Here is a 20,956-nt window from a genome sequence, read left to right as displayed (position 1 = left end):
AAAAAATTTGGGAGTAACATTTCACTTCAAGAAAAAAAAATTCAATAGGGGCATCACTAGACGGTGCCGTTTTGGGTATTAAAATGACTAGGGTCGACCCTAGATTTATCTATAAATTGAAGCTATACAATTATTGTATTGTGTGAGTGATCTACCTATGGGTGAAGTTTTATGATCCCATTTATATAGTGGAAGTTTAAGCGGCCTAAGGGTCCCGTGGTGTTTACCTCTTTGAGGGTTTTCCACGCTAAAATCTTGTGTTGTTATTTTTGATTCTCATCCATTGTGTTATTTTTCCCAACAAAGTGGTATCGAACTTGGTTGAAAAACACAACAATGGCAGAGAAAACTGGCAATATGATCAAGCTGACTGCCTTTAACTATGGCACCATTTGGCATTGGGTTTATCACCCCAAAAATGCACCTCATTGCGGTGGATGGTGTAGCGTTTGCAAATTTGTCGTTTGGGAGTGTGGTGCATTGGTGAAGCACCACACCTCGTTGATTGTTTGGTTGAAGCAACTAGTAGCTGCTTCAGCCAAAAACGTGATTTAAGAAACGCACTTTGGCCGCGCAAAAACACGTAGATTTTCGTTAGTTACATAAATGTGGTTACGACTTTGTCCTCTTAAATTTTTTCTTATTATAATGTTAACCTTTCGCCATACTCTCCCTTAAGCACGAATCAACTCTCTTCTACGAACGACCTTCTCCTCCTCCCACTATAAAATCCGACGACAACCATCAATTAGTTTTTGACAAACTTACACAGATCCATTTCTTTTAGCATATATGATGTGTTCTATTATGGAGTTTGGGACGTAGACAAAATCAACAAGGAAAGATCGATGCTCAAAGGCTGTGTAATCCTTCGTCTGTAACACTTCGTCATGGATGCTCGAAGGCTGTATTTTTAGTGCTCAAAGGCTTGAGGAGTAGATAGGAGGAGGAGGGAGAGATGACATGGCAGAGAGCGGCATTTGGCAAGGGAGTGTTAGAGAAGAAGAAGTCGGTAGGGGAAAAAAAAACCTTAAAAATCAAATAAATAAACGTTTACACTTCATCTTTACATAATTTTCACTACAACAAATTACCCTTATAGCCGCTGTCAAAATTGTAGGTAAAAAATATACATGCGATAACAAATCGCGGGGGGAAGAGGCGTCACAAAATAAATACCTGCGGTTATTTGAAGCGTAGGTATATTAAAATACGACGGCGGGTGGATTCAATAAACTATTTGTGGTCATAAAACGTGATGATAAACTTAAGATAACCGCGGCTATTTGCTCGCTTACATATAAATTCATGGACAAAAAACTTCAGGTATATCATGGATTCAACCGCAGGTAGAGATTTATTATTTTTATAGAATTTAAGTTGTTTTACTTCTGTTGAGATTTTAATTGTTAATATAGGAGATAATCTTCGGAAGATTTAAAACATAAAATATTACAAATTAAATTAAAACGGCTTAATAGAACATATGGTCCCTGAAAGATGGTCATTGTTCCAATTTAGTCACTGAAAGTCAAATTGTGCCGATTTGATCACCCAATGTTTAATTTGTTCCAACTAGGTCACTCGAGCAGATTTTGACAATTTTGGGCAGTCTACATGCTGACTTGGCAAGTTCACTGTTAATGCATTCAATTTACAATTATATACTATATATATGTGTTTTTAGTCATGTACACATATATACTTGAGTGTATAATAAAATAAAGATTTGTTATATTTTGGAATTAATTTTTATTTTTAGCATTAGTTGAATTATAATATATTTTTTATTTTTTAATTGAACATGCGGTTTGACCAATGACCCATAGGTTGAACCAGTGACCCAATCCCTTGTCCAGGTCGATGTCCGACACGATTTTAATGACATTGCTCGGGGGAGAAGCAACAATAGAAATCCCCAAGGCCAAAATCAACAAAGAGGACGGTCAAGGTCAAGGTCAAAGTCAAGGCGCAGATAGGACTTAATGTGTCACCACTGTGGCAAGCCTGGACACTTTATTCGTGATTGTCGAAACGGTCCAGACAACTAGAAGCTTAAACCCAAATTTCTGAGACCGCAACAATCACTGATGAAGTTGTCATCATTTGAGATTACAATAATGTCAACTAGGCATCTCAAGACTCTACCTGGGTAGTTGGCTCGAGTGCAACATTCCATGTGACATTCCGAATGGATTTCTTCTCATCCTATTTCTTCTTCTCTACTTGTCAATTAAATGATGACTATTAATATGTTAAGGTTTATTTTACTTTTTTATCAAAAATCATTTTTCTATCTGTTTCTCTTTCTTAGACTCACTTTCTCTCTCGTCTCTCTACTCCATGAATCGCAATTCATCGTCTCTAGTCACCACTGAAAGCCAAAGCGACAGAGCTAGAGTAACGCAGCTCGATCATCATCCATACTCCAGTCTCCATACTCAACCTTCATCGTCTCACACTCTATAACCCTTCATCGTTGTTGCACCCTAGGTTCGTTCAGCCTTCGTCCGTTCATTGTTGTTGCACAACGCGATTCTGTTTCTCACTTCAAGGTTTGTTCTCTTTTGTTTCAAATTGTTGTTTTGTTTTGTTTTAAATTGTAATTTTCGGCCTGTAGAAATTGAAAAGAGATGTGTGTTGTAGTGCTTCAAACTAGTTAGATCTATTTTAGGGTTTCAGACTGTTTTGTTTTTAAAATTGTTGGTTTGTGGCTTGCATATTCTGAGCTGTTTATGTTATTTTGTGGGTTCTGGCTTGCATATTCTGAACTATTTAATAGATTTTGTGGTTTGTGGCTTGCATATTCCAATTGCATTCAATGAAATGAAAGATAAAAATTTGTTTGCATATTCTGAGTCTGAGTTGTGCCCTTTCTCCCTGTATTATGGAATCCAGCCACTCTAACAACATGAATACCTCGACTCAAATAGAGCAACCTACAATCCAAACAGAGACACAATCTATAACACCTCCTAAAAAGTGTAAGAAGGCTTCATGGGTGTGAGAATTTGTTGATAAGGCTATAAGAGTACATTTAGAGGGGAGAGAATACATTGTGGGGGTTTGTAAAACTTGTAACAAGGAGATCAAGACTGATAGTAAAAAGTATGGGACAACAGGGCTTGCCAATTACTTATCAAAACAGTGTGGGAAATATCCAGCTTATGGATGAAATTTTGTTGAGAAAGGTCAAAGCACTCTGAGGATGGTAAAAGCACTCCGAATAGGGTATCTTATTCTTTCAAAGGTTTCCAAAGATATATTCTCCATCCCAAGTTCGACCTGGCTAGTGAAAATGCATTTAACATGGGTAGGAGGATTGTGGATCCTTTTAGAGCTTCATTGACTCTGAGGATGGTAGAAGCATTAGTGTGTACTAATGACCGGCTTAGAGCTAATGAATTCAATTTCTATAAGGAGCCAATGGAAGAACAAATTTCATTGTATAGAGATCTTGAAGAATTTTTTGAAAAAAGTAAGCAATTCTTATGCTTTTGTCAATTATATTGATAGTGATGTTATTTGATATTTATTACATTATTTGCATAGGTATCTTGAATGCACATTCTCTACCTTCCAAACTACCCCTTTCGGCTTCACATCCACCAATTCCATAGCTTCATTGAAGAATTTTCCAATTTGGGATGTATGATTTTTCAGATTTTGTGTCTAAAGTCTAAACCTTAGTCTTTTTAATTTATTTGAGGATTATTTGACAATTCAAAAATGAAACATTATAATGTTGTTTGCACTTTACAGTGAAAAGAAAGAGGAGGATGCTGAAATTGCTTTGGAGTTTAGACAGTGACTTGATCTGTTGCTCATGTAGCTTTAGTTTGATTTGGTTTGATTTTAAGTTTAAGTTTGGTTAATCAGTTAAATGCAATGTAATCATGTAATCAAGATGCTGAATTTTTGCAAATTGCCAAGCATTGGTACTGCACTACTGCAGACTGCAGTAGTGTCTACTGGAGTGGTTAAATATTGATACATTTGATTGTTTGAATGCCTACTGGAGTGGTGAAATACCGATTATTTCACTTGTTTGATACTTGATTAGATTTAGTTGATTGTCTGCAGGTATAATTTTACTTATTTTTAGTAGTAAATTTGCTTATTTGAATGGTTGTTTGTAAATTTAGAAGCGTTGGTATTATTTCAAACTTTCAGGTTAATTTACTTCATTTTCTAGATCGATAAAATTATTGATTACCTGTTACCACTATCAATTAAACGATATACCGACTGACCATTTACCGATATTACCGACAACGGTAACGTATACTAATTATGTGATACCGATACTATCGGTAACGGTTACCATTATCGTAACACCTCTACCTGCGCTTGTAGACTTGCGGTCAATAGTTGACAACTTTGTGAAGTGGGAATATGTAATACCTGAACTTATTGTGATTCTCGATGAGTTGTTTTGATAAGTTCCTGTGAATTGATTCCTTGTTTTTTCCTCTAAGTAAAGCCATGCAACAACTAGTTACCACAAATAAGCGTCCATTGTAATCATTAGAAGGTACAATCTCAGGTTTGTAGCTTTGTAATCGCATTAGATATTCTGAGTTTGTATTTTGTCTTCTGAGGATTATATTTTCTTGCTTCAAATTTGTAGCCTCTTCCATTATTGTACCTCTATCTTCCTCAACATTTTTAACCCTGTTCAAGGCTTCAACTAACTTCTTTTTTGTATCCTCACGTCTGTTGAAAATTGTTTTACCAGATGACATAAGTTCAATTAGTGAAGTGTTATCTCTAGTAGAGATTGGCGATCCAGAAGACTTTGAAGCATGACTTGCAGACTCAGAATTGTTAACAACACTTGGGACTGAACTAATACTCGGAGTATCATCAACGTCATTAGAATCTGCTATGGGTTGTTCCTTCTCAAGAGTTTTTTTCTCCACATCAGGCTTAATTAAGACACATTCGATAACCTAAATGATACAAATGTGTAATAGTGAATATATAATATGTAATAACAAACTATAAATACGTAAAAACTATTTATCATAGTGTAATTACGCGGATATGATATACTTACAATATCTACAACTAAATACACATCATTAAGCTTATATAAACATATATGAGCAAGACATTGAGCCCCTAAAATGTTCCAATTAAATTCACATCATTGATATCTAACGAACAACCAATTGCACTTATTTTAGATCCAAAAATATTTCATACTAAACGCACATCATTGAGCTCATATAATCATATGGTTGCACGGCATTGGTACCCAAAATTTACATATTTAAATCCACATCATTGGGAACAAACAACCAATTAATTACACTTAGCTTAGCTACTACTAGAACAAACAACCAGTTAATTACACTTAATCTAGCTATTACTAGTATAATTAAACTAAATGCACATAATTGAGGTAACAAACAGTTAATTACACTACATTATTTTTAATTATAGATCTAAATATTAACAAAATAATAATATGTAATAACACCATATAATGCGTAAAAACATCTCATGATCGTGTAATTAACATTATCTAATATGTGATAAATAACCAAAGTCATTTACATATTTGTTCTCCCCTCAATTTTCTCATGTATTTGTTCTTAAAGTCGTGTGGCCATCCTTTTAGGTCCCATTTCAGGAACCTAGGAAATATGGTAGAATGTATGGGGTTGAACACAGTAATGTGTTCACAGAAGCAGTACCACATCTACACAAAAAAGTTCTGTATTAGTAATCGAACTAATGAATCAATTTCTAAATTTGCAACAAAAATGTAAAATGCATACTTATCGACATCAGAGATAGACAGCCTGTGACCTTTGTTGGTCTGTCATTGTACTTCTTGATTGAATCCATCAAGTTATCCGCAATGGCCTTTGACCAATTGTAATTCTTATTGTAGTCCAAGTCGTCCACACACTTGATGAAAGCCCACGGTAAAAAATCAGCTCTAGTTGATAAGAACAATGTCAAACAAATGTATAAAACTATCAACCATGCAACATCATCCGCATCATCAGTTGTATTTCCTTCTAATGCCTCATGTATTGCACTTTTTATGTTCATGGACTTCATCTTACTAACATTTCTGAATCTTCTGTCAACAAAATTAGAGTCATTGGGCTTCTTCATCCTTCCAATTTTTACATGTCCCTCTCCTGAGACAACTCCAAAAATTAGGGTAATGTCATTGTTAGTGAGCCGAACTCTCGTCCTTCTCAAGACAAATGCTCCCATGCTGTCATCATATGTGCTTATAATATCACAAATTATCTACTCATGTGTCCTCGTCTTCACATCCGGTTTATCCACTTTTATGAACTTTTTGAACAGAATCCAAAATGGCATCTTTCTAAGACAACTTTTATGCACACTCTTCAATTTAAGACTTATGAGTAAGGATTGTATGCCAAGCAGGTTTGATCTATACTGTAGCGGGTTAGACTTCCTGCTTCTTTCTTTTGTTGATGCAGGTTCCTTTTCATTTGCTTCAAGGGGTGTATTATTCACCCGATGTGCCCTCATCTTTGTCATTCCACACTAAAGTGAATAATATTTCCAACTAAATACACATCATTGAGCTCATATCAACATATATTTACACAACATTGATCTCATACAACTTGCCCCTTAAATCCACATTATTTAGATAAAACCAATAGGTTTTTACAATGCATTAAGCTCCTACAGATTTATACCCAAATGCACATGATTGAGCTAAACAACTATCAGCTAAATACACATATTTTATCTAATCAATTTCAAACTTAATACACATAATTTATCTCAGATAACCAGATAGTTACATGCCATTGAGCTCATAAAATTTTCCCGTAAAATACACATCAATGAGATCAAAATAAGAGTTAATTACATGGCATTGAGGTCATAAAATTTTCAAACTAAATACACATCATTAAACTCAAAAAATTTCAGTGTATAAATCCACATCCTTGAGCTCACATAATCGGTTGATTTTGTCTCATGACGATGTTTATTGAACCAACAATCAGGTACATAAATACAATAGAAAAACAGAGTAAGGAAGACAAGTTTCATACCTTTTTGACCTCCTTCTTCCTTTCGAATACCAGTGTACAGCTCAAATCGGCTACTTCTAGAGACTCCCGATGACGTCGACGGTGACTTCTTAGAATGCCCTATTTAGAAATCTATTTCCCTCTCATCGTCTCTCATGGAAAATCTCATCTCTAGGTATACAGTTTGGGTTTGTATGGGAGAAGGTGACCGTATGGGTATTTGAGCTCAATCACGATTTCCAATGTCTTGATGAGTGTGTATTTGTGTGAGAGAAGCTACAAAATCCCGCTTATTCAGCTAATTTTTTAAAACAAATTTTTTTGAAATATCCTACACAGCTTTCCTACGTGGCATGCCACATATATATGAATGTTTATGGATGGTAGACTTATGTTTGATAAGTGCTACCGGTTGAAACTTTTTCCGCAAAAGAAAGTTGGACCTTTTTGACTTTGACTTTAACCTATTTAAATGGGCCCTAATTGTTTCATATCTCACTCACACCTTGGGCCATTATCGATTGTGAAGGCCCAATAGTGCAACGCTCGGATATAACAGAAAACCCACACGCAGATTTCATTTCATTACCAAAACTCGCACAAAAAGCTCGATCAAAACCCAGCTAAAGAACCGGTACCCAAACTAAACCTACTACATTCTCTATATTTGACAGAGATCGCATGGCTTTCACGGAGCAAGATTTATTCGGTACCGATTCTGAGGAAGAAGAGGACCGAAACGACAGCGATCACAATAAAGGCCAAGATGGGACCCGCGATTCATCGTCTTCTCCAGCATCTTCTTCCTCCTCCTCATCCTCATCCGCAGCTTCTTCGTCGTCTTCTTCCTCCGGTTCCTCCTCATCGAACGATAGTCGTGGGGGTAAGAGTAGCGACGCTAGTGGGAGCGTGAGCGGTGGAGGAGAAGAGAATGGGGAGGAACTAGATAACTATGATAGTAGAGGTGGCGGGACTAATGAGGAGATTGATCTGTTTGGGTCTGATAATGAAGAGTACACTAGAACCCCTGCTATCAGCCCATACCCGATTCCTGGTATATTGTTTCATTCACCTTCAATATTTTTTTTGAATGAACATTTACCTTCAATTTTAAATTTGCTTCATATATTTATTTTTGTTTATTGTGGGGCATACCCCTCTAGGTTTTCTGTTTTATTTACTCTGAAACTGTGTTCGCTTTAACCATAATTTGGGTGGTATGACGGGCTTATGCTCTTGAATTTGATCTTGTATGTCTATTTTTGGTGCCTTCTATAGTCACTTTTATGCTTGCATAGGTCACTTGGGATAATGAGCAAGATGCTTGTTCAGACGTAATTTTTTTCTGCCCCGGAAAATGTAATCTTTCAGTCGTTGTAGTCAATGCAGTGTGTGGATACGGTTATTAGTTCCCATTTAGGGCTTTAAATATGCAAACAAATAAAACGAGCTTGTGTGATATATACGTGCATGTTTTTGAGAATGATGGTCAGGGAAGAACAATGCAATTAATGATCCTTCTGTATGGGATTGATTAAGTTGGAAACATATTGTTAAGAGTTACTTCTAGAGAGTTTGTTTATCAGTCTGTTATTGATAATTGTTAATTTTTCTTTCTTCAAATTTTATTGGCAGTGCTACCTGTTATTCGCAACACCAACAACCAAGGTAGAGGGAATTTTGGGCGTGGTCGTTGGCAGCCAAATGACAGAGGAGCAGGGATTCTGCCCCGTCCTGGATATCCTCCAAGGCAGGGCTATGGCTATGGGTCAAAATTTTCAAATGGCCATCGTGATGAACGTTTTGTTTCTGAACTAAAGCTTTCAAAGAGTGAAGAAACTTTATCACGAAAACGCATTGCTTTTCAAGAGGCAAGAAAACTCTCTTTACTTGCCTTTTTTTTTCCTTCTCTATTTTCTGTTCATTTGAATTTACTAATCACTTTATTATTTTCAAGATTGATTCACCAAACATTGTGCAGGAGGTGTCGTAATTTAGGGGTCTTCGCCATGGTATTCAAAATTGCGATTTTGATTGTAGAATCATATGCTTTTACGATTATACCTATAGAAACCTGGTTAACTAGCTGTGGAATCGGAAACAGATCAAAATCGCATAAAATAACTGGTTAAATCGTCAAACTTGGTAAAATCGCGACTCTAAGTACATAATTTTAACGATTTTACTCCAATGAAAGAGAAGAGAAAGAAGCGGATAGTTCGATCGATTCGATTTGGTTTATGTATGTAAAACTTGTATCTGTATATCTGGCTGATGTTGATGGAAGCTTCACTATTTCTCCTCTGTTGCGACCTTCTGGAAGTGTGATATGGTCGAAGTTGATTTGGGGATTTAGGTCTTTGACTTGTCTTTTGTTTGGCTTTGTCAGTTAAAGGAACCAGAGTTAAGTTTGTTAATGTTGGTCAATGTTTGACCAAACTCATCTATGCGCACCATATCACTTGGGGCAACTACTTGATATGCACTGTTTCACTTTGACAAAATGAATTCATATGAATCCGATTAAAAATTTTAATTTGAATTCTATTGCTGTCAAATACAAGAGATGCGTACGCCCAAGAAAATTGGGAAAAAATTACAAGATTATCACAATTATAAAATTGACAATCAAGAATCAAATCATGTCCTTTTTATCATCTATTTTTCTGTCCAAAGTTGGGACCATATTTTTTTTGGAGTTCGGAGCAATTACTTGAGGCAGAAAACTTGCCTTTTAAATTTAGTTCATTGAATATTCTCCACTTGGAACAATGGAACGTGGTTTTGTATGATATATTCTAATTTTTATTTCATTATGTGTTATGTTATTGTTGGAACATGTCTTGGTATTGTTGGCTGTTTCGTAGTTTTACATTCCATCACTAAGATTGCCAATTTGTGTAACAGCCAAGTGAATTTGCTTGCTATAGCCGTGTAGAAGGTGGAGATGTTTACTTTGACGATCGTAACCTGGTAGGCTTTCTGGAACCTGTTCTTTTAGTAGGTTTTCTAGTGTTAATCTTTAAGTTGGTCTTGTGCAAGTGATGATTCTTTCTCCCCAATTGGATTTCTAATTCAATTTACTTTTCATTCCATCTCTCCAGAGGCTGTTTAAGCGTCTTATTTCTGCAGATGTTGGAGCAGATCTTAATGTAGGCTATGATACTTTTGTTGAGAAAAAGGGTATGATCTGGAATAGGACATGTATTCATGGTTTTATGATCAGTTTTATGATATATTGCTATATATTGGTTCAGGGTTAATTTTACATCTGTAAATTTATTCATTTGAGTTGTGTAAGAGGGCTGATGTTTGCACTCTTTGTTTTTTTTTTTTTTTTTTCTTTTCTCTAAACCAGAACTGGGCTCTCAAGGTTTTGGCGACCTTCTTGCCTGCATAAGGCACAAGAATTACCCCCTTCAGAACATTCATTTTGTGGTACGAAATGCATTGCCTTTAGTCTTCTTATGCTTATAAAGCGATTAGAAGGTTGTGAACTGATGGCATGATTTCTTTTTTCTTGTTTCACAGACATTCAGAAATAACCTTAATAAGGTAAGTTCTAGGTCCTCTTGATAGCAAGCTCAATTCCCTATGTTTCAGAGTGGATGTCTAAAATTTAACTTGGCTTTCGAGTTCAATATCAGCCAAATGATTGAGACACTTGAAGTGTCATACTGGCTCGACTATTGGTTACTTGTTGAGATGGTTGAATTAAACATAAATGTTTGGACTCACATTGATAAGAGAGAGAACATATTACCCACAAAGAGTCAATATTTGTGGCAGCATGTATGAGTTATATTTAGATTTTTAACTGTACATTAAAATATTCAGTAGACAGAAATAGATTTTTCTTAGCATCAAAACGAGCCTTAGTTTGGAAACATCGTTTTTTTTCTTCATAATTACACCTTTCAAGGCTACTATCTAAATTTAGTTGATGTCTTTGGGAGTATGGCTTTAATTTGTGGATCTATTTAGTATACTTTATTCAAAGGGTATGCTACTCTTAGATCATTGTATTTTCTTACTCTTGAAGAAATTACTTTTTGTGGGGGCAGAAAAGTTGTAGTTAAATCTTCCAAGCATTTTTATGGAGTAATCTCATCGTCCATGAATGACTAAATTTTTACCAGTGTCCAATTCATGAAATTTTGTGGTTTTGCGGAAAACAACTATATTATATCAACATTTTAGTATTTTGGTTGCTGCAGATATTGGCGACGGCTTATATTCGAAATAGGCCTTGGGAAATGGGTGTACATAAAAGGAAGGGAGTTGTCTATCTTGATGTTCATAAGCTACCAGAAAAGCCGCAAAGTGACTTGGATCGTCGAAGGTACACGCTTAAATATAGTCTTGTTTTGGACCATATTTACTATTGTTCTTGAGTTCTAAAACAGTGTGAAAGGGTAAAGATGCAAATATTTGATATCTTCGATGAAGGAGAACCTTCCCCAACCCCCCAGTGCATAAAAAGTCTTAATCCGAAGTATGTGGAGTTGACTTCATTAAATTATTAATATTCTGTCAAAAAATATTCAGTTTCGTGGTTCGATGTATTACTTCCAAAAAAATATTCAGTCAATAAACTTTTAGAATCCCCTTGAATTCTCTATCATCAACTCCAGTCACTTCAGTAATCGATTTGCATCCATATCCTTCGTTGTTTCTACCCACAGGGCCACATCCCATGCCCATCTTCTCTTTTAGAAATATGTTACTTAATTTTTGTCAACTTTCCACACAAGAGTACTAAAATTTCTTTGTTTTAAGTGCGATGCTGTTTTATGCCTTTTTCTTTCAGTCTTAATCAGAGTTAGGTCTGTGACAAATCCAATATTTTATTTTCTTGCTTATCATTTGTTGTAATACGTGTGATCTACTTTAACGGTATTTTGAATGAAAGTCATGTTACCATAGTTATTGAACAACAGTAGGAAATAAGTGATTGATGACATTTCTCTGTCAGATCAGAAGCTTCAAAAGGAAGCTTTATGAAATGAATGATGACTTAGTAACTCTTCTCAGTTATAGATATCCAAACATAGTTGCTAGCATATTTGACTCGGTCTTTACTCAGTCCATTTGGTCCAAATTCCTGAATGTGTTGGTTTGTGGCATTTATGGCTTCCTTTTTTGTTTTCAATTTTTTACTTTTCATGGGTTGAAGTTGATTTCGTTATTGTATAGGTGTTATTGGGGTTATTGTTTTGAGAGCCTTGCTACTGAGGATCCACAAAGAGTTGATGGAGAAGCGATACATCATGTTGACGCAAATGTTGAATACTGTTCTGTGATTAAAACTAAATTAGGGGCGCACCGTGTTGTGATGGGTGCAGAAATGGATTGCTGTGACTCAACTGACGATGGAAGGAGGTTCTACGTGGAGTTAAAGACTACTCGTGAGGTTTATACATGCATATCATCTGTATCCTATCATGTCATTGTTCTGCAGCTCTAGTTTTGCATTGTGACCAATTTGAAAACCTCTAAAATTATCTCATTGCAGTTGGACCATCATACTGAGGAAAGATTCGAGAGAGAGAAACTACTTGAATTTTGGGTGTGTTTACATTCCTATATTGACTATTAAGGCGCATATGATGTCCTTGTTTTCGCATGTTCTTTTGTGTATATTTCATTTTGAATTGTGATTATAAAATGCTTCTGTGCACTTCCTTTTATATTATTTAGTACATGACTAGTTCACTCACTCTCCCTGATGCACACAAACATTTTTACTTAATGATGCCATTTTTTTTATGAGAAAGTGTGGCTCGCAGTATAAGGTCTGTCATGACTGAAAACCAGCTGATAATCATTAGATAGATGTATTGTATTCTTTGCCAGTTCTTCGTGCAGCATCACTTGTGATGCATAACTTCCTAGTGTTCAGAGACTGTAACTTTTCTCTTATAAGGCACATTTGTTATCAGAGATGACGATATATATCAGGTTTATATGATATGAGAGGGTTCTAGTGGTAAGTGTATTGTCCAAATTATCCCTAGGTGCTTAGCCAGTATCTTGGTGTGCGGTAGGAATCTTGCCTTCGCCAGTTTATTGTAAAATTTTTACTTTCATCTTCTAAAGTGGGGGAGAAAATGGAAAATGCATTTTCGAGATCATATGTCAAAAATGAAATGGCGGATTCAGTGACTCCCCATGTGTTTCTGATTACTGCATTTTGTCTAAGGAATTGTCGCCTGCAAAGTAATTTAGGATAATGCAAGTTTGATACCAAATTTATTGGCCAACTTTATGGTTTCCTATGGATAAATGCAACTTTTCGTTTGAATTGATTCCTGTGAAGACTCATGTTAAAATGTGTAAGAATTGGTTGTTTCATTTCTTCATTCTTTACTAATTAATTAACTTGACTATTTTGTTTTCCAGATACAATCATTCTTAGCTGGTGTTCCTTATATTGTTGTTGGATTTAGGTAATTTTCAGTGCTGCTTTCCTGAGGTTTCTTGGAGGCTAAATTAGTTATGCTTTTGTGACTTCTTTTGTAAATGAATGATCAAATGCATTACAACTGTTTCAGTTTGTTGCAAAAATGGCAATGCTACAGCCATTGAAACGGAGAACATTCATTCATTATGTGCAGCGTTATGCTGCCTTTGCTACATGTTTTCTCATTACAACCCAATTATATAGGTGTTCTAACAGAACTGTTTTGTTATTTGATGCAGGGACGATTCTGGTCGACTTGTCCGCACAGAGAGACTACGAACCACTGAGATAACACAAAGAATAAAAATGAAGAACTATTGGCAGGTTATTTTTTTTTCTGTGCAACTCTTCTGGACTCTGTTTTTGCTTTTATTTTTGACACTGGCACACCTTCCCCTGTGATCAACTAGTTATTTGGTAGAATCTTTTGTTGTGGGAAGCCATCTTGTGGAAGCTCATTTTGTTGTGGGCATTATATAAAGGAATTAGCGTACGAGAAGTTTTTGGTGATAGTTGTCATTGTTTGAATTTTTCCATTTTTAGGTTCCATTTGGAGATTATTTTTTTAAAAAATTTCTCACTCTTAACAAAATTATTGAATGATTGCTAATTGCTAAAGACTACCGCTGAGATGGCATTATGTTCATGTTCACCTCTTGTGGTGCCACATCTTTTGCTTGCTTCTGACAAATTTGGTTGGCAGGGAGGGGTCTGCCTAGCATTTGCAGATGAGGTATTATGTTGGCTTTACGGAACAGTTAAAGAGGGTGAGTTCTTAACCCTCATTTCAGTTATGTTATTTGATTGCTTAGCAAGACGAAAGGAGAAATTATTAGCCTTGATTCCCTTGATAACCGCAACTAGTTTACATTAAGATATGTTTTTGGCCTTCCGTGTTACTGAGGGTCTACTGATATCTTGGTTTTGTTTGTGCTTGGTTTCAGATGAAGATTACATATTGCAGTTTGCTCCTCCTTCCAACCGCTTGGAGCTTCTACAAGCCCAATCTTGCCCGGATGTAATTGCAGACCATGTTGAGCAACTGTAATCATTTTGGACTCGCACCTGCTGCTATGGATAGGAGCCAGCTGATTTCCTACTATTTCTCTCTCATGGGGCGAGAGGATAGCTCATAGTTCTGCAGATGAAAGAACCTACTCTCCGCACTGAGCTCAATAGCCAGAAATTTGCAGGTTCTTGATTTGTGTAGGAAATGTGTTAGAAGTGGCTGTAAATCCCTTTTTTCTCGTCTAATCTTTAGTGATTATTAGGACACATTGATCCTCAAACTTCAAATAGGAAAAGTAGAAATTAATTTAGACATCAAATCGTGGGTGTATGTGATTAAATAGAGGAATTCAGTTTTATTGTGGTAGGTGTTTTTTTTTTTTTTTGGTGCAAGTCGGCTATATATTCAATACTAATAGGTGGGGGTTAAGTAAACTTTTGGTCGTTGAAAGATACTCAAAATTTCATTTTAATCACTGAAAATTCTAACTTTTCAAGATAATCTTGTCCATCGAAAGTTTACGTAACCCCTAGTACGTGATATATTATGCAAGTCGGTGTCTGGGCATGTCGGTCGATCGTAATTGAAACATAGATGTTAATGCTTGAGCATCATGGCGATATGAGAATAATTAGAACTGTAATTTACAATTATACCCATAAGTCACAATTTATAATTGTCTTTTTCGGCGAAAATTTCCTCTTACATCGGAAGAATGCTCCGAGTATAGATTACACTTGAATCAATGTATACTTGGGTTGTATGTCGATTTTTACTCGAGAGTCTTCCTAATCCACTCGTTGTTTACTTTAAGACCTACTAAAAAAAATGAACATTAAGCCCTCTACGAGTTTATTATAACTGAATATGAAAATGTTAAACTTTCACAAATAATCTTGTCCATAAAACTTGATAATCTAGTTGATAGTACAAGTTAGATGCCAATTAGTTCTCTCAGAATCTTTATGCCAGTTAGTTCTCTCACAATCTTTCTTGAAATTGTGTTTTCAAGACGTCAACATATATTTACTTTTTCTCTTTCTTGCTTATCTTTATATCAAATTTACTTTTTTTCTCTCATACTTATCTTCAACTCATATTTATTCTTTTTTCTCTCTCCTGTTTATCTTCAACTCAAATTTACTTTTTTAATCTCTCCTTCACGAGAGCCATGACAACGTCTAAATCAATATGTAAGTATAACCACAATAATGTAATTAGAAATTATCAATGTGTAATTTCGAATTGAAATAATGTAATTATCCACTGTTGTTTTGTAATCATCCAAATTGTTTGAGATATAATTAAGACAATATAATATGTAATTATAAATTTATCCATTGTAATTGCACTTACAAACAATATAATTACATATATATTGTCAAGGACATCAAAAGAGGAAACAAATTTGATATTTGTATGTGTCTATGCAAGTTTTATATTGAATGAAAAGTAATGTAGAAAGAACGTATAGGAAAGACACATGAATATACGTGGTTTGCCAACTTGCCTAGTCCACGGAGATTTGATATTTTATTCAAGTAGTGAGTGAGTGTCCCAAATGTTGAAATGGTACATGTATTGATAGTGTTAGAAGGCTTGACGCAGTTATGGAGGTTGGGTGCAGTCGTGTGATCTTCCTCAAAACATGATAACCTCCTGCAATAACTGTTGTCTGATCCGCCTCCTCTTGGCAGTTGAACCAAAGAAGTTGAATTTGTTGAACTGTCTTATCCTTTAACTTATACGGAAAAAATAAGTTCATGTACGTATCTTCATTGTGTACGTATCTTTATGTATTTCCTCCATAAATAACCCCAACCTTATAATTTCCCATAAGAATGTTAGGATAAATCTAAACGCTTGTTGTTCTTATCCAAAAACACTCTCCCAATAGTATTAGGAGTCTTTGCATATACTATAAATACTAATCATTCTTCATTATGTGAAATTTTTTTTCAGAACCTCTCTATTGACTGTACCTTTCTTGATTTGTAGGTTTTGCTATGGGAAAGCTCAGGGACTTGATTTCTACTCCTGAGAAATTAGCCACCTTCAAAGAAAAGAATCATATTTTGCCCCCTTTCGATATTTTGGTTCCATTTGATGATGATAAAGATCTTTCTCCCGAGTATATCAAGGTGCCAGTGTTCATGTTGTCGGAGTGCAAGATTCGCGTCTCATGCGGACCTTTCTTCCAGTGAGTTCTTTTCCTTTACCGATCCTTCATCCTTCGGAGTTGACTCTTAATGCTTATCGGATTCTTGGGGGTGTGAATCTATTGAATACTTTTCTTAGGAAGAGACTTTTAGTTACTGACCTTCTTTGCTGCTACTCAGTCGTCAAGAATAAAAGCGTCGATGGCAAGTATTTCCTAACTCCAAAACCTGAATGTGCACTAATTCATTGCCTTCCAAACTCTAACAAAGACGTTGACTACATGCTCTTCTCTAGGCACTGGAGTTTTTGTCCTCGTAGGGTGGAGCCCTTAGGTATGCTTTTTCTCTATCATATCCCTTTATTATATTCTTTGCTGATTTCTCTTGTTTCAGGTAATATTCTTGCTCTACCGGATGATTTTAGCTCGGTTGTGAATGAAGTTCTTGATGACTCTTACTTGAACTCTAGGGCTGGCAGCGAATTTTGGAGATCCGCTCTAGTATTGTTTGACTATATGCCATCCTATCGTGTTTTTTCATGCCTTCTTTCTGGTGTATCCATAGAAGCAGTCTAGAAGCATTTCAAGATTCCTCCTCCCAAACCGCGCAAGAGGAAGCGTTCTATTGTACCAACTTTATCTCGATCTCCCGTGGTTTTGACAACAGTAGCAGATGTGGAGTCAGAGAGTGAGGAGGATAAAGATGATGAGGTCTGCCCGGATAACTCCAGTGAGCATTCTTTTTCCTTAAGCCATGGTTTGTCTTTTTTTGCTTAGTTTTCTTTGTAATTGTGTGGTCTTATATACTTACGACTCCTTTGAGGACTGTGTCCATTCTAGGGGTAGTAACGGTCCAGTTAACCGGACCATTAGGGTAAAACCACTAACCAAACCGAAAGTAATGGTTTTACCTATTATGAAACCATAACCAATCCATAACCACTAAAACCGGTGATTACGGTTAACCGCTATTACCGGTTCGGTTTCGGTCCGGTTACGATTTGATGGGCCTTCAAAGTTGACCTAAAAATAAAAGCCCAAAAATCCAAGATCTGTGAAGCAAATCAGCAAGTATCAAAGTTCACATAGTAATGTAAATGACTAAATTCAAGTTCAAGACTTCAAAACTTGTATGGGACAATTTGTAAGACCTGTTCAATATCAAGAGTCAAGACATGTTCCATAATCCATATAAATTCAAGTGTAAACTTTACGCTTCAATAATCCAATTACATTTCAATCCAGTCATCCAAACAAAACTACAAAGTATAATTATTACAGTCATCCAACTAAGCATCAAAGATTCACTATTATAGGCTTACAGTCATTCAATACTAATTCAAAACAAAGGCCATTGATGCACTATTAGTCTATTACGTACAGTCATCCAAAAGTTCAAATACCAAAGTATCAAAGTCAAAGATTAAAATTTCAAACTATCAAAGCCCAAAGTTTAACATTACAGTAATCCAAGTTCCAAATGCATCTGAGATCTCACTATGAGTTTTTAGTCTTTTGACTTATAGTTGTGCTCATCTGTATAAAAAACTGAGTTAGTAATAACAGTAACAACAATAGACTAGAGTGATAGATATTTCACATTTGGTCATCTACACACTCTGTAGTCTGTAGAACTTTCATAACAGTAACAATAATATGCATTCTATATAAAATCATACCTTACTGGCTCACTTTGAACTTGAAGTTGCAGGGGTAGTGGTAGGGGGGTAGCCATACCTCAGAATTTTGTAGTGCTTCCATTTCTACAGCACATTTTAATAGAACATTAGAATTAGTATAACATTATAATTAATTGAAGTATTGAACATTATAATTAATAGAACATTAGAACTTTTGAACAAACCTTTTTCTATTTTCTCGCACCATTCATAAAGTTCTATCTCCTCTTCAGTTGGTTCGTTGTAGAAGTCAAAAGGTCGGGCTTTGAGCCAATCATTGGTGCAAATGAGTGCCTCCACTGTTTTAGGAGTCAAACTTGCCCGAAAAGGATTTACAACCCGCTTCCCAGCACTAAATGCTGACTCTGAAGGCACACTTGACACCGGAACAACAAACACATCCCTAGCAATCTTGGACAGGATTGGATACCTTGGCTAATTTTCTTTCCACCAATCTAGCACATTAAATCCAAGATTTTTAGGATTCTCGGCTGCCTCCAATAAATATTTATCAACTTTATTCCTAATTTGAACCACATCTCTCTCTTTTCTTCTTCTCATAAACAACTCCAAATTTGCATCTCCCTCCTCTTCATTTACAACTCCCTCACTCTCATTAGATGTTTCCATACTCCATTGAGCAACTCCTGGAGTATCATTTTTATAATCTTCATACATGTTGAATAAAAGACTTTTAACTCTAAACACCAACCCTTCAATATTGATAGGTTCATCTTCCAAGAACTTAAATCCCCGTTGGACTAGGTCCATTTTGAAACGAGGATCAAGGACCACCCCCAGAACTACAATTTGGTTGACATCTTTGATATTTCCCCAATATTTGTCAAACTTTGCTTTCATTGAAGTTGCAACCTTCTTTAAGAACTCATCTTCACTTCTCATTGCTTTTTTCAACGCATCAACCATCATATACATCTTACGAAAAGGCACATTAGCCGTCACCGTTTTGTATGAACTAAGCTTCAAAGTTGCATCATAGAATTTCTTTAAGAATTTTACAAAAGCACTTGCATAAGCCCAATCGGAGGAACTAGGAGGCATGAGTTTCCTCCTTTCATCACCAGACTCAACTCCTACCCTTCTTCTCTTATTTTGTTGATTCTCATCATCATTATCATTACTATCAAAATAACGCACATAATCAGTGGCCTCCTCCTCAATTCTCTCAAACCCCCTTTGCACCTTCAATGCTGCCTCTAACATTACATATGTTGAATTCCACCTAGTTTTACACTCTAAAGGCATATAACCTTTGCTATCAATCTTCTCCAACACTAAACATTGCCAAAACTTTTCCAACCTAGATAGAGAGGATCTTGTATACTTGCAAGCTTTGCGAATACTCCTAATTGAGCTATGCATTTCACTCAACCCTTCTGTTATAATTAGGTTGATAATATGTGCATGACACCTCATGTGTAATAGATCCCCTTCAAATTGTAAAGTTTTCCAATGCCTCAATTGTCTAGCAACATACCTAATAGCTACATCATTAGCCGATGCATTATCAACCGTGATAGTGAACACTTTTTCTACACCCTAATCACTCAAACACCTCTCAATAAGTCTCCCAATGGCATCACCTTTATGGTTGGTAATTTGACAAAAGTTCAGAATTCTTTTGTGCAACTTCCAATCGTCATCAGTGAAATGGGTTGTTAGAGCCATATAGTTGACGTTTTGAATGGAAGTCCATGTGTCAGTAGTAACAGAGACTCTTTGGTTGTTAGCAGAAAGGATACTTTTCAAGGTAGCCTTACGATCTATAAAAGTACTCCAAACTTTCCTGGCAACGGTCGAAGTAGATGGAGGATCCCATCTAGGTTGGACCTCTTGTATAAATCGCTTAAACCCTATCCCTTCCACAAACCTAAATGGTAACTCATCAATTATAATCATCTCCACCAATGCTTGAGTACACCTTTCCTTGCTAAATGAATGTGTAACTAGATTACCTTTGGACTCAAATGAAAGGGTTTTTTGATTTTTTTCCTCTTTCAGTGGAGAAGTAGGGCAATAATGAAGCAAGTGAGTCCTTAAGGTGGAAGTCCCATTGACTGATGTGTTACATGCATAATCATGTTTACAGTAATTACAAACTGCCCTAAGCCCCTTCCCCTTTACCACCAGCTCTTTAAAATGATCTCATACAATTGATTTTTTCTTACCAGGACGTGGGGGGAGTGCCCTTGAAGCTTGTGTTTCTACAACTTCTTCTACTTGTGGTGCAGCTGAATCTATTGTATCTAATGTATCTCCAGATTGAGATATTGGAGTGGATGGTGTTTGGGAAGTATGTCCCTCCATAATTTTTATCCTACAATACATAAGAGTATATCAAATTATAGATTATACTTCTCAATTAAGAAGAATATAAGACTCAGAGACTACTATGTTAGAAAGAATTGTTGTCACTTACTCACTTGCCTGGCATGCTGGCCCTATTGGATCTCTCTTTCCCTCTTTGTTGTTAAAGAATTGTTGACACTCTTTGCTATCTGATGTTCATTAAACACCTAGGATTTTTTTTGCCAAATCCAGTTAGAACTCAATAAAAAAAGGAAAGAAAACAAAACAATTTAACAT

At 35.9% G+C, this 20,956-nt stretch overlaps 2 protein-coding genes across 2 annotated transcripts; one reads left to right on the top strand and one right to left on the bottom strand.

Annotated features, from left to right (window-relative positions):
- Positions 1-7,645: 7,645 nt before the first annotated feature.
- Positions 7,646-14,893, top strand: LOC120017294 (NAD-capped RNA hydrolase DXO1). The gene is made up of 13 exons (XM_038870475.1): positions 7,646-8,094; positions 8,676-8,911; positions 9,948-10,013; positions 10,145-10,223; positions 10,399-10,478; positions 10,572-10,595; positions 11,258-11,382; positions 12,237-12,453; positions 12,556-12,609; positions 13,443-13,489; positions 13,743-13,827; positions 14,207-14,270; positions 14,448-14,893. The coding sequence occupies exons 1-13, from the start codon at positions 7,722-7,724 to the stop codon at positions 14,549-14,551; spliced, it is 1,554 nt and encodes a 517-aa protein (XP_038726403.1). The 5' UTR covers positions 7,646-7,721; the 3' UTR covers positions 14,552-14,893.
- Positions 14,894-17,791: 2,898 nt separating this feature from the next.
- On the bottom strand, positions 17,792-19,732 carry LOC119979861 (zinc finger BED domain-containing protein RICESLEEPER 2-like). Its single transcript, XM_038822484.1, has 4 exons — positions 18,884-19,732; positions 18,535-18,784; positions 18,408-18,433; positions 17,792-17,821 (listed from the first exon to the last, which is right to left on the bottom strand). Exons 1-4 carry the CDS (start codon positions 19,730-19,732, stop codon positions 17,792-17,794), a joined length of 1,155 nt encoding a protein of 384 aa, XP_038678412.1.
- Between the last annotated feature and the right edge of the window lie 1,224 nt (positions 19,733-20,956).

This window comes from Tripterygium wilfordii, chromosome 15, assembly GCF_013401445.1.
Source record: "Tripterygium wilfordii isolate XIE 37 chromosome 15, ASM1340144v1, whole genome shotgun sequence".
Taxonomy (NCBI): domain Eukaryota; kingdom Viridiplantae; phylum Streptophyta; class Magnoliopsida; order Celastrales; family Celastraceae; genus Tripterygium; species Tripterygium wilfordii.
The sequence above is the reverse complement of the archived record's forward strand: the minus strand, read 5'-3'. Positions and strand labels throughout refer to the sequence as shown.